Raw genomic sequence first — 13,753 nt, 5'->3', positions numbered from 1 at the left:
ATTTTCTACTTTGCAGAGATCAAAGAGCTGGTATAACCCAATAATTCTGCACCATAAGTGGCTAAGCTTTTCGCTTTAAAATGATAAATCTTAGCCACTGGAGCAAGAGATCTAGTATGGGTCCTCCTATGCAGATTAGACACCTCTCTTGCCACAGATTGGAATTTAAATGCACATTTGCTAATGTGGGTGGACCAACTCATTTTGTAATTCAAGCATACTCCCAGAAAAATAAACTCCTGCACTTGCTCAAATGGGGCACCCTGCACAATGATCTTAGCCCTGGCAGATTTGTAGGGGTTCAAAGCCATAAATTTAGCTTTGTTAATGTTAATCTCAAGGTCCTGAGCACTGCAGAAGCTTTTGAAGCGATCTACTATTGCCTGCAGACCACAAAGAGTTTAGACCACACAGAGTTTTAGATATCAATAGTGTGTCGTCTGCAAACAAGAGCGTTGCAATTTCATGGGAGCCCAGTCTGGGTGCTTCATTGCCCGGAAAGTCAAGTGTGTGGACAAGGTCATTAATGAAAAGCGATAACAAGATAGGGGCCCGCACGCAGCCCTTGTGAACACCAGAACCTATGTTAAACATGTTGATAAAATCACCGTTATTACCATACCTGATGCTGGCCAGGTTGTGCGTATGAAGCCTTATTATGGCAGACACCAGGTTATCAGGGATGCCAATCTCCTTCAAACCCTCCCACAGCTTGCCTCTTCGGATGGAGTCAAAGGCTGATTTTCAATCAACAAAAAACACATGCAAGTGGCCCTAGTCCAGAAATACGGTTTACCAGTAAAGGCAACAGAATTGGAAAATTTGATCCACTTTGCTTACAGTGCTTCTGAAGCCTGCCTGAAGCCCAGAATGAGGCAGGAAAAAGTTTCTTGGAGGTGTCAATAAGGCTGATTGGCCTATACCTCTCAGGATTGTCTTTACTTCCTTTTTTATAAATGGGTGTAATCTCGGATCAATGGCAAAATGCAGGGATTCAAGAACATAATAATCTCTAGCTCTCCATTTGAGAGTTACTTAATCACATTGTTGTTCACATGATATAACAATACTTAGAGTTTTGTGGTGATGGTAAATCAGCCGATTTATGAAGGAAATTAGCACCCCTGTGATGGAGGACTCTCGACCATGGTGAATCTGTTGGCACAATTACCTCTGACACACTAATATTACCAACTTGCCTGTTATGTAGCACTTCAGCCCACACCAGCTGTTCCTAAGTGCTGTAAATAACAGACCCTGATATTATCTAAATGAACTTTAAATTGATTCATCCACCTCAGAAGCAGGTGTTTACTTTGGTGGATTTCAAAAGGATGACTGTCAGATAACTGCAGATATCAACCGTGATTGTTAATTCACTTAGCCATCTTGTTGACGTCATATTCCTAAATTTGAGTTAATTCCACTAGATTTACACTAACTACCCAGCTCTAAATCAGATTGTCATAATGTTGGTACCATTTAATCTCACATTCCAGTGTCTCTTAGGTTAAAGAGATATGCACCACAATAGCAAGTAAAATTAAACATTGCAGGACTATCGAATGGCTGTCTGCATTTGGTCTAACCCAACACCTGCATTCCATACATGAAAAGTCGAAAATTCAACCGAGGTGTTGTTTTAGTATAAAAACAATTGGTGCATAAATGAAGACTTTCCGCCAGTGCAAAGTGATGCTAACCAGCGCAAGGCTTTGGTCAAGAATTTATTTTTCAGCGTAAACTTGTTTCACGCTGGAAAATAAAACTCAACGCAATCTAAACAGCACTTCGCTCATGCTTTTTGATGCAAAGTCATATCTACAAAAATTGTTAGATAAGGCTCTGCACCAAAAAAACACCTTCATCATACAGTCACTAAGTAGAAGAAATCTTTTAATTTGTATCTTTTCATGCATTGCACGGGAGCTGCACTGTACAGCACACACCCAATTAGTGAAAAGCTTAGAAGTGTGTCTAGGCACAGTAGTTTGTACTGGAAAGTTAGCCTTCCAGTACAACAATACTAGTTAGAGTAAGTCACGTACAATCCAAATTATCCTGTGCCCTCCCTCTGGTAGCTTGGTATTGAGCAGTCAGGTTTACCTTAGAAGGCAATGTGTAAAGTATTTGAGCAATAAATCATGCAATAACACAGTGAAACACCACAAAAATGCACCTCACAGGTTTTAGAAAAATATAAGATTTTATCTGAGTGAATTAAGGTCAAAACGATCAAGATTTGATAAGTACAAGTTGAAATATCACTTTTGTAATGATAAGAAGAGTCTTAAGTCTTGAAAAAGCAACAAATGTCTCTTGCAAAAACAAAGTTCCTGGTATGCGTCAAAATTACACGCACGGAGACCGCAGAGGAGGAGATGCGTGGAAAATGAAGAGTGTGTGTTGGATTTCCAGGCGCACCCAGACGATGTGTTGAATATTTTCCACACGGCAAGGACTTTGCTTCAGATTCCGGTGCGTAGACTTGAATCCTCTTTGTGATGCGGGGTCTTTTGACGCCCAGGGACGATGCGTGGAAGTCCTGGGTGTGTAGGACAAAGTCACAGATGCTGCGTCGATCCGGTGGGCGATGCGTCAGAGTTTCTGTCGTACAGCAGGCGCTGCGTCGATTCCTCCTACAGGAAGTCAAGCTGCCTCATTCTGGCTCGGCCATGCGTCGATCCAGGGGGCTGTGCGTTGAAGTTCCGGTCGCAATGCTGGCACTGCATTGATCTCCACTCGGGGAGCCAGGCTGCATCGTTCTGGTTCGGCGATGCAGTGATTCTTTCACCGCTAGGCATGCTGTGCGTCAATTCCGGCAGGCTGTGCGTCGATTTTTGCCACACAAGGAGTTCCTTTGCAGAGATTAAGGGGGTCATTCTGACCGCGAATGACGGAAGCACCTCCAACAGGTTGGCGGTGCTTCCATGCCCATTCTACCACCGCGGTCAGAAAACCGGGACCGGCGGTTTCCCGCCGGTTTTCCCCCGGCTGGGCGAATCCGCCAGGGCAGCGCTGCAAGCAGCGCTGCCATGGGGATTCTGACCCCCTTCCCGCCAGCCTGTTTCTGGGGGTTTTCACCGCCAAGAAGAGGCTGGCGGTAAGGGGTGTCCTGGGGGCCCTGGGGGCCCCTGCACTGCCCATGACACTGGCATGGGCAGTGCAGGGGCCCCCTAACAGGGCCCCATGATGCTTTTCACTGTCTGCCTAGCAGACAGTGAAAAGCGCGACGGGTGCAACTGCACCCGTCGCACCGCCGCAACACCGCCGGCTCCATTCGGAGCCGGCTCCTGTGTTGCGGCCCCCATTCCCGCTGGGCCGGCCGGCGCTAACTTGATTAGCGCCCGCCGGCCCAGCGGGAATGTCCGAATGCGGGAAGCGGTATTTTGGCCGCATGGTGGCCAAATGCCGGTTCCCGCCAGAGTCGGAATGAGGGCCTAAGTCTTTTTGGCCCTGACACTTCAGGAAACAGGAGGCAAGCTCAATCCAAGCCCTTGAAGAGCACTTCTCAGCAAAACCAGAGGCCAGCAAGGCAGCAGGGCAACAGCAAAGCAGCAGTCCTTCACTGCAAAGCAGTCTAGGTGAGTCCTTCGGGCAGCCAGGCAGCTTCTCTTGGCAGGTTGCAGGGTCTGGTTCAGAGTATCTGTCCCAGGAAGTGGCTGCGTTGGTAGGGTCAGGGACCCAGATTATATGCCCAAAAGTGCCTTTGAAGTGGGGGAGACTTCAAAGACTGGTTTTGAAGTGCACAAGGTCCCCTTTCAGTACAACCCTGTCTTCCAGGGTCCCAGTAGGGGGGTTGGCAGTCCATTGTGTGAAGGCAGGCCACTGTCCTTTGAAATGTAAGTGCCAGGCCCTCCACCCTTCGAGCCCAGGACGACCCACTCAGTATGCAGATGTATGCATGTGTGACTGAGCATCCTGTGTTTGTGGTTGTCTGGGTGAAATGCACAAGGGAGCTGTCAACCAGCCCAGCCCAGGCGTGGATTGGAGACAGGCTGTAAGGCAAAGAAGGATTTTAAGTGCAGATAAATGCTCACTTTCTAAAAGTGGCATTTCTAAAATAGTAATATAAAATCCAACCACACCAGTCAGCAGGATTTTGTATTATCATTCTGGCCATACTAAATATGACCTGTCTACCACTTTCTGATCAGAACTTACCACTCAAATAGTATATGAGGGTAGCCCTAATGTTAGCCTATGAAAGGAGCAGGCCTCACAATAGTGGAAAACAAATTTAGGAGTTTTCCACTACCAGGACATATAAAACACACAGGTATATGTCCTCCCTTTTACCTACATAGCACCCTGCAATGTGGATTATCCAGGGCCTACCTTAGAGGTGACTTATATGTAGAAAAAGGGGAGTTTCAGACTTGGCAAGTACTTTTAAATGCCAAGTCAAAGTGGCAGTGAAACTGCACACACAGTTCTTGCAATAGCAGGCCTGAGACATTGTTAAGGGGCTGCTCATGTGGGTAGCACAATCAGTGCTGCAGGCCCACTAGTAGCATTTAATTTACAGGCCCTGGGCACATGCAGTGCACTTTACTAGGGACTTACAAGCAAATTACATATGCACTTTAGCACTGGTTAGCAGTGGTAAAGTGTGAAGAGTCCTAGAACCAGCAAAGACAGTGTCAAAAAGTGGAAGGAGGCAGGCAAAAAGTTGGGGTGACCACCCTAAGGCTGTCAGGTCTACCACAACCCCAGTTGCAGAAATGGCACATAGTTTAATTTGTACAGTCATAAGGTGACTAGATGTCCCAGATTTCCCCAAACAAGCCCGTTTTCTGAGTACTGTCCCAGTATCCTAACACTTTTCTTAGTTTTAAATATATGTCCTGGGTTTTGGGACAAAGGTCAGGTAATTCTGCAAAATAAAGAATCGAAAGATATGCTCTCCTTTCACAGTGGCCTCTGTAGTCTCAAATAATCAAAGTTATGTTCTGTCAGGCAGCACACTAGAAAGTCCATTGCATGCTCAACTTAAAGGAAAGAGAGTGTGGAGGACAGCGTGCACCGTGTGGTGTGGGTGGGGGTAGGGCGATATGCAAAAAAACGGGACAGGCTAGCTAAATAACTAAGGTTTTAGTCCTACTTTTATGTCTGTCCTGTCCCGGTTTTTGCTTCTGAAAATCTGGTCACCCTATACAGTGGGCGCCGTGCTTTTTAAAAACAGTTTGTGGTGCTTCAGCAATACTACGATCTGACCTAAGAGACCCTCGAGACATCCTCACGCGGAAAGGGCTTGGAGACTTCGAAACATGATCAGGGCCACTTCACGAGCCTTACTTTGGTGACACTAATTTATTTACAGTTGCTCATCTGACAACATTTTTCCGACGTCAATGTCCAGCACTTACTAAAGCTGATGGTATTTGGTATTTTTCACGGCTCCGGTGACTGGATCTGTTTTAGAGCTAAGAAGAAAAAAGAAAAAGAAACATTTAGCAAGAACACTGCCTTAACTAGGACACACTACTGACTGCCTAAAGATGAAGATATAAAGAACTAACTGTTAACAATCTCGGAAGTGTGACACTCACCACACATTCCCCATTCTGAACCCAGGTCAATTAACTCAAAAATGCAAATAGGCCAAAATAAATTTCTCATCTGCATTTCACATTCCTTCCCTTTAAAGAAAACTCATGCATGACTAGTGTTTAGTACCTTAGATATTTCAATGTGAATGGGAGAATAAATGGAAGGCAGGTGAACATTAAATTAATCTCGCCTCAGCAGAAAAAGGCATTAGGTCTGTGATGTACTTTTAACTAGAGAACTTCGGGATTAGAGCAAAATTGGTCTCTGGAATTCTAAATTTGGTAATGTGTTAACAACCTCAACTGAATGGTCCCACTGGACTGCTCATGCAGAGCATTCTTTAATAGCAACACCTTCTAAGAAGAATAAAGGAATATCAATATCTTTTAGCTCATTAAATGGAATTCTCTCTAAGATAGGAACACCTCTTTTTCTACAGCAGTACTATTCAACGTTGGCCGAGGGTGGTTTACGTAATTTATGCCAAATTTTCACGATGACAATTGGCAATGTAAATGTGTTTCATTTACATTGATGATATGTATATTTGCTTTATGTGGGTAGCAAACAATATGGCATATATCTGGCTGTCCTAGAGCCGATGTTAGACACCCCTGTTATTTTGGCTTTCTTCCCCTAGTTAGATCCACTTTATAAGTTGTCGCTCACTACTAATTTGGGCAGAAACAAGTGTCTTCAACCACAACCACATTGGCCGTATGAGGCATGCAGTAACTTCTCATTCAGTATTATTGCATAGGAACTTAATGTATGTTTTCTGGGAACAGTTTCCCCAGGTTAAAACTGAGGGTTTTTGTCCCAGCAGCAAGGCCTGAAATTCAAGAATGATAAGATCAATGCAGTAACAACATTCCCCGCTCCAATCCACCTGGGGTTTTTCTGAATCCAACAGCATTACCAATATCCACTTTGTTGGTAATTATGACTGCAAAATTACCACATTATGTTTAGTTCAGTAAGTCGTAATTAGGGACCTTAGAGTATTTTGTCTCTATTTTGCTCTTTTCATTTTAATTGATTTGGATTTCACCATTTTCTATTTGCTGTGTCACCCTTTAGTGACCATATTGACATTATATTGTGTGGATTGTTAAGAAGTTAATTGTAAAGTGGTGCACTAAAATTCCTTATCGAGAATGAAGTGTGTGCGGTATAACCATATTAACGGAAATATAATCATTTATTTTGATTTCACATTTCCTTACAATATTAAAGAGTAGTTATCATTGAAATGATATTGAATTTCATAACAGATGTGCACTCAATGTCATAGGCTAAGATTGAAAAATGTAGTTCCCTACCATGTTTACTGACCTGTATTTACAAGTTACTTCATTTTGCAATTTACTGTAACATGAAGCTTGAACAAAAGCTATTACTGATAGTTTTTATTTAAGAAGTTTATATGTCTGATTAATTTGGATAAAGTGTGCCATTTTGATTCTGCTTTTGTCAGGCCTGGTAGGCCCCAGTCTCATAGAATGTGGTAATACTGTTTTCTTTCTGCTAAGGTGTTGTTTCTATCCAAATGTCTGTCACATGAATTGTTATTTTGGAAATAGATGTGTTATTGTCTTATTCATACAGAATCTGAGAAATTAACCTTGAAGAGGGCACATGCGGAAGCAGAGACTGTGAACACTAGTTCTATTCATTATACTGCAAAGTCATAAAGCACATCAAGCATGAACACTTTCCCAGGATGGTCTTGAGAACTTCTAGCCAGGGGCAGTTTCTCCTTTAGGGCTAAGAAGCTGCGCCCCTCTGAAATTCCTGCACATCTACATTAAAAAATATTAAATGGATCGATTTGCTTGGAGATACGATTGAATCTCTAAACAAGTCGATGTATTCAACTCTGGGCTGTCATTCTTTGGCTGCCTCCTCTGCCTCGCTTTGAAGCATGAGACAGAAGCCATGCAGTAAGCCAACTCTTCTGTACTGAGAAGCACAATGCAGGGCCTAGCTTTCTAAAGCCCTTCGTTTCCAGTGTGGTCTAAGGTGGTATCCACGGTAGGTGTGTGACGCTTTTAGCGTCATGGTTTCGGGTGTTGGAGTATTCATCCCTGCATGTGGGCAGGCATTTGTCATTTACAGGCATAGATCCCACCCTTTCCCATTCGTCACACAGTAGGAGTGAATGCAAGCACGTCTGGTTTAGTGCCTTGTCGTTGGTAATGGTAAGTGTTATAATGCTAATCTTGGGTTATTTAGATTGTGCTGAGAACCTTTGTCACCTTAACCTACCCCACTCTAACACCCCAGGTTCTGGCTGCAGGTCGCTGGCCCCTTCAGAAGTGAAGCTGCTATATTTGTTCCTCCGCTAAATTGTTCCATGGATTGATTTGCGAAACATGAATGTTAAAAACGTTAAGGTAATGTGTGTCAGTGATTTTGTTCCTCTCTTTTTTCAGGTTTTAACCAATTCCCCTAGAAAGTTAGCTCTTTCATCATGCCGTGTTTCTGTACTTTTTTGTGCACATCTTATTACTTTTGTATAGTGCATACTTTGACTTGTGGCATGTGTTTAAGAATGGCTTTAATTGAGTGTGCTGGCACTGAGGCTGAAGCCGGCAAAGCACAGTGCCTGTCAGTGTGTTGGCGCCTCTGCAGAGCACACAGAACAATGGTCATGTAACCCAGTTACAAGTGAAATTCAGTGTAAATGTGAACGAAGGTTGTGCAAAGAAGTCAAAATAGAAGGCAGAAGCAAAAGGAAATAAAGTGCTTAAATGTGTATGCTTGAGATGGTAAAATAAGGGAAATGTGAGGATGTGTATTCAGGCGAGAGTGAATAGAGGGTGCTGAAGAGGAAAGAGAGGAGATTGCAAATGTGCAGATGGATGAGATGTGCAGAGAAAAAAAGCCATGCATATCAAACATAAAGCACACATAACTGAAGGCCATACTCCTTCCACAGGCCTCAATAATATTCAATTCAGAGTTTCACAATTTCAGATTTGAAACATTTCCAGTGTAAAATATTTATAAGAAATCATTGTTGTTACTCAGTTATCTTAAACAGATATCAAACATTGACAGGACAGACATGTTTTAGGTGTTTGTCAGTTGTGTTATATTTCGGGATGCAATGACATCTCAGAGAGAACCCAAAATACAAGTCCGGTGGCCCACTAAGGGAATCACAGAAATGTTATTTTACATGTCCCTTTTAGAGAGCCCCCACTTTTTTATCCCACTGCACATATTTCTGCATGACTGATTGGAGCCAGCAGCTGTGGGTGCTTCCTGATGCTTAGTTAGAAAATGTTCTTCCTAAGTTGATGTGGCATGCAGTGCAAGACATTGGGCAAGCACACACTTTAAAAGGCCTGAAGTTGTCACGCTGTACAATTTGCACCTTAAAAACACTGTTGAACTTAATATGACAGTACGATATGGGGCAGTTTTTAATGTGTTTAATATTTCAAGGCTATACATTCTCACTGCTTTATAAACCTTGTTTTCTCACAAAATTCATTTGCTTTCAAATGCACCATTTGGTTATCTTTTTTATTTTTGTCTTGGGAAGAGGACCCACCCTGGACCCCCCATTTATTCATTAGGCCTGCACGCTTCACTTGCTACATAAAAGTCATACCCAACTTTTACACCACATCACTTTCAAATGCCACCAGCCACCCTGCTTCTTGCCATGTTTCAGATGTCTGTTGTATGATGCAAGAGGAATGGACAGTGAAACCTTCCGATCTATATGGTGTTACCAATGGACAAATCACCATTCACTTTGGACTTAATTTTATAGATTTCAGTAAGCTGCAGGAGAAGAGATCCCTTCAACTTTGAGAAGTGTTGACTTCTTTGCCCCTGCCCCACACTTTGCCCTGATGCTTGCTGAGGGAAACTTAGATTTGTTTTGATCCATGAGAAGACTCTTGACCGAGCTTCTGATATGCTGACACCTTCCCTTTTTACTTAAGAGTTGCCAACCTGAGTTAGCTTAATTTTGCCCCAGATGTCATTTTTCCAACTTCTTTTTGTCCTTTATTTCCTTTTTACTTTTTGTCCCCATGTTTTGCAACCTAACTCATGCCAATTAGTGACATGCTGACTTTGGAAGATTACCTTTGCCTTAGTTAGCTATTTAGATGATTCTGGTTTAAACTAATGCTTAGACGGGATGGACAATGGCTAGTTACAGAACACCAAGTGTTTTTATTATTATTCTGCATACCAGTAATTAAATGCTTAGTTTGTCTAATGTTAATCAGGTTGTGTTTCTTTCAGAGGTTTGGACACCCTAACGGTGTTACTATACCTCTACAGCCTGTTTTATAGAATTGTTTACATTAAACTTAGTATTAACTTGTAATAAAATCCTCTCACTTTATTCCCGATTTGAATTTCTATTGTGAGGCCAAATTGGTCATACAATATATTAAATGTTGATTTATTGTTATGTTAATCGCTTTTACCCCCTGCTAGGGTGAAAAGATTTGTCAGCCTTGTTTAGAACATCCCTAAAGGCTCCATCAATGGTTTAATCAAATGGTACACATTTCTTCATGGCGATACCATCCCAGAAATATTTTTATAACTACAGCACTACATTTGTTTATATGGCATTACAAGACCCACAGAGTCTTTCGAATGTTTATCTTAGGGTTTTTTACTGAAAGTTTAAGCTGTTTTGATCATTTCTTTTGTTAGTGTAAGGATTACAAATATTGTTTGAAAACTGTGTCCCGGGGAAGTTCATATGGATTTGCCTCCTAATGACTTTGTAAGGTTGACAAAGAAAGAAGACAGTGGAAATCAAAACCTATTTTTTAAAACTAGTTAATGATCATAATGTTATGGGTAGACACTCATGACAGAATTCAAACGAACAGACAATTTGACTTCATTCAAAATAAATGCAAAGTTGGATAAATAAACACCACCGCTGAAATATGTTGACACCTGTTAGAAATGGGGTCTTTGGTTAGCAGTCAGGTGACCCCCTGTCCAAGCAAGGACCCTCACTCCAGTCAGGGTAAAGGAGAATCACCCTCACCTAACCCCTGCTACCCCCTTTGGGAGCTTGGCACAAGCAGACTGGCTTAACCTCAGAAGCAATGTGTAAAGTATTTGTACCAGCACACACAGTAACTCAGTGAAAACACTACAAAATGACACAGCACAGGTTTAGAAAAATAGGTAATATTTATCTAAACAAAACAAGACCAAAACAACAAACATCCAACATACACAAGTCAAGGTATGAATTCTCAAAATAATTAGTCTTAATCCTTAGAAAACAGTGAGAATGCTGTTGTTACACAAAGTACCTAGTTAGCTTCAAAAATAAAGCTGGACGGGCGAGCGTGCATCGGAAAACTCAGAGATGCGTCAATTCCTTACTCACAAGTGAGGCCATGCGTCATTTCCTTCTCAGGTCGGGTGGTGATGCATGAGAGCGATGCGTCGATTTCTGGACGGTGAACCTCGGGTTGCCTTTGACGCCCAGGGACGATACATGGAAAATCTGGTCGTACGATATCACAAAACTACGCTCCGTGGGGTTTATGTCGTTATCAGCCTCCGTTAGCAAGTTTTGAGCATCGTTCCTCTAGTCACGTTGCGTTGATCTTCCAGGCACAATGCAGGTGGCATGTTGATTTCAGCCGTGAAGCCAGCAGCCCGTCCATTATCAGCCGCGTCACGGAAGGTGCGTCAAAACTTTCTTCACAATTTTCAGTTCTTGTCTGCCAACTTCACCTTTCAAGTGCCCACAAACTGGATAGGGCAGCACTTGGCAGGGAAGGAGTCTCAGCAGAGATGCCAGGTGCTGGCAGGGGAAGTATTTGATGGCCCTGAGACTTCAACAACAGGAGGCAAGCTCAGTTCAAGCCCTTGGAGATTCTTCAAGCAGGAATGCACAACAAAGTCAAGTCTCTGTCGACTTTCACAGGCAGAAGCAACAACTGCAGGCTAGCCTAGCAAAGCACAGTCACAGACAGGGGCAGCACTTCTCCTCAGCTCTTCAGCTTTTCTCCTTGGCAGAGGTTCCTCATGATTCCAGAAGTGATCTGATTTTCAGGGGTTTTGGGCGCTCTTCTTATACCTCTTTCTGCCTCTGAATTAGGCTTACTTCAAAGAGAAGTCTCTGTTGTTTGCAAGATCCTGCCTTGCCCAGGCCAGGCCCCAGACACACACCAGGGGGTTGGAGACTGCATTGTGTGAGGGCAGGCACAGCCCTTTCAGGTGTAAGTGACCACTCCTCCCCCCCTCCCCTCAGCCCAGATGGCCTATCAGGATATGCAGGCTATACCCCAGCTCCCTTTGTGTCACTGTCTAGAGGAGAGGAGCAAACAGCCCAACTGTCAAACTGACCCAGACAGAGAATCCACAAACAAGCAGAGTCACAGAATGGTTTAAGCAAGAAAATGCCTACTTTCTAAAAGTGTAATTTTAAAAAACACAATCAAAAAACAAACTTCACTAAAAGATGTATTTTTAAATTGTGAGTTCAGAGACCCTAAACTGCATATTTCTATCTGCTCCCAAAGTGAATCTGCACTCTAATATTAAAAGGCAGCCTCCATGTTAACCTATGAGAGAGATAGGCCTTGGAACAGTGAAAACCAAATTTGGCAGTATTTCACTGTCAGGATATGTAAAACACATAAGTACATGCCCCACCTTTAACATAAACTTCACCCTGCCCATGGGGCTACCTAAGGCCTACCTTAGGGGTGCCTTACATGTATAAAAAGGGAAGGTTTAGGCCTGGCAAGAGGTTACACCTGCCAAGTAGAATTGGCAGTTCAAAACTGCACACACAGACACTGCAGTGGCAGGTCTGAGCCATGTTTACAGGGCTACTTATGTGGGTGGCACAACCAGGGCTGCACGCTCACTAGTAGCATTTGATTTACATGCCCTGGGCACCTCTAGTGCACTGTACTAGGGACTTACTAGTAAACCAAATATGACAATCAGGAAAAGTCAATTACACATACATATTACACAGGAGCAATTGCGCTTTAGCACTGGATAGCAGCTGTAACATGCCCAGAGTTACAAAAACAGCAAAAACAGAGTTCAGCATCAACAACCTGGGAAACAGAGGTACAAAGTTAGGGGAGACTATAAAACTTGAAATTATAACAACCCTGCTCTTAGCCAAGCTAAGGATAATCCTGGTTAAATTGCTTTTAGATATGTGAGGCTGCTTTAAATTGAAGGTCGGTGGGCAAGGATCTGAACCATTTTGACTAAGCACATCATGAGACAATGGGAAATTTTCTACCAGGCTTCTTAAACGAGACCTGAACTTGCTGCCTCGGAGTAAACATGCTTGTGGTTACAGTGGCAGACCATGAAGTAAAAATCAAGCATTTGACACTTTTGTAAAAATAGATGGGAGTAACATAACCCCCACCACTATCTAAACATCTCGTCAGAGGTTTCAGATTCGCTGACTATGCTTGATGGTGCCGCCTGGACTGATATCACTTGTTTCCTGTGCTGCTTTTGGTTTACAGTCTGGCGCTGTGAAGAATTCTGTGAATGTCATGGGAAGGGAATTACAATTTATGATATATCCTACCTCATCTGTTTGAATGGTAATGCTATATATCTGGTTCCCATCCGATATCTAATGTAACTCACCACTGACTCCAGCAGGAGTCTTAAAAATATACAAAAAATCTATGCGCAAACAGTAGGAAAGTGATGTGCTATTAACTATTAAGAAATTTTGGTAAAGGATTCTTTCCGGAAAGTAGCAAGAACTACCAGGACCACAAAAAGAAAGTTGGACGTGATAGCAACCACATGGTGAGCCTTCGGTGATATGTCATTTAGAAAAGTATCCTATAGAAAATTAGATGCACATGTCTTATTTTTGTATAGGAACCTATACATGGACAGCTAATTCACTAGCTACATTTTACATTTTGTTCAGGAAACAATAATTATCATCTTTGCATGTACCAAAGTCTGAATGACTGTGTGCAGACAGGAGCGATTTAGAATAAGTAGCAGTCGTTGGAAAACACCTTGGCTAAGAATTTATACAAAGGAAGCTTCCTTCTCTTGTTCATACTGATATGATATTTTGGAATCCGTAAGACTGGTCAGTGCCTAACTGGTTCAGGATTAACTTGCACAATATTCCTCTTTCAGACACTGAATTCTGTCAAAAATAATAATAGTAGTACTCAATGTAGTT

At 42.7% G+C, this 13,753-nt stretch overlaps 1 protein-coding gene across 1 annotated transcript in view; it reads right to left on the bottom strand.

The window, feature by feature from the left end:
• Positions 1-13,753, bottom strand: part of NALCN (sodium leak channel, non-selective) — a 2,264,872-nt gene that overhangs the window by 237,323 nt on the left and 2,013,796 nt on the right. The window contains exon 22 of the mRNA XM_069205064.1: positions 5,370-5,426. Within this exon, the coding sequence (XP_069061165.1) occupies positions 5,370-5,426 (57 nt within the window). The remainder of the gene's footprint in view (positions 1-5,369; positions 5,427-13,753) is intronic.

This window comes from Pleurodeles waltl, chromosome 8 (genome assembly GCF_031143425.1).
Source record: "Pleurodeles waltl isolate 20211129_DDA chromosome 8, aPleWal1.hap1.20221129, whole genome shotgun sequence".
Lineage (NCBI taxonomy): Eukaryota > Metazoa > Chordata > Amphibia > Caudata > Salamandridae > Pleurodeles > Pleurodeles waltl.
Note: the sequence above shows the minus strand (reverse complement) of the source record. Positions and strands in the feature narration are given on the sequence as shown.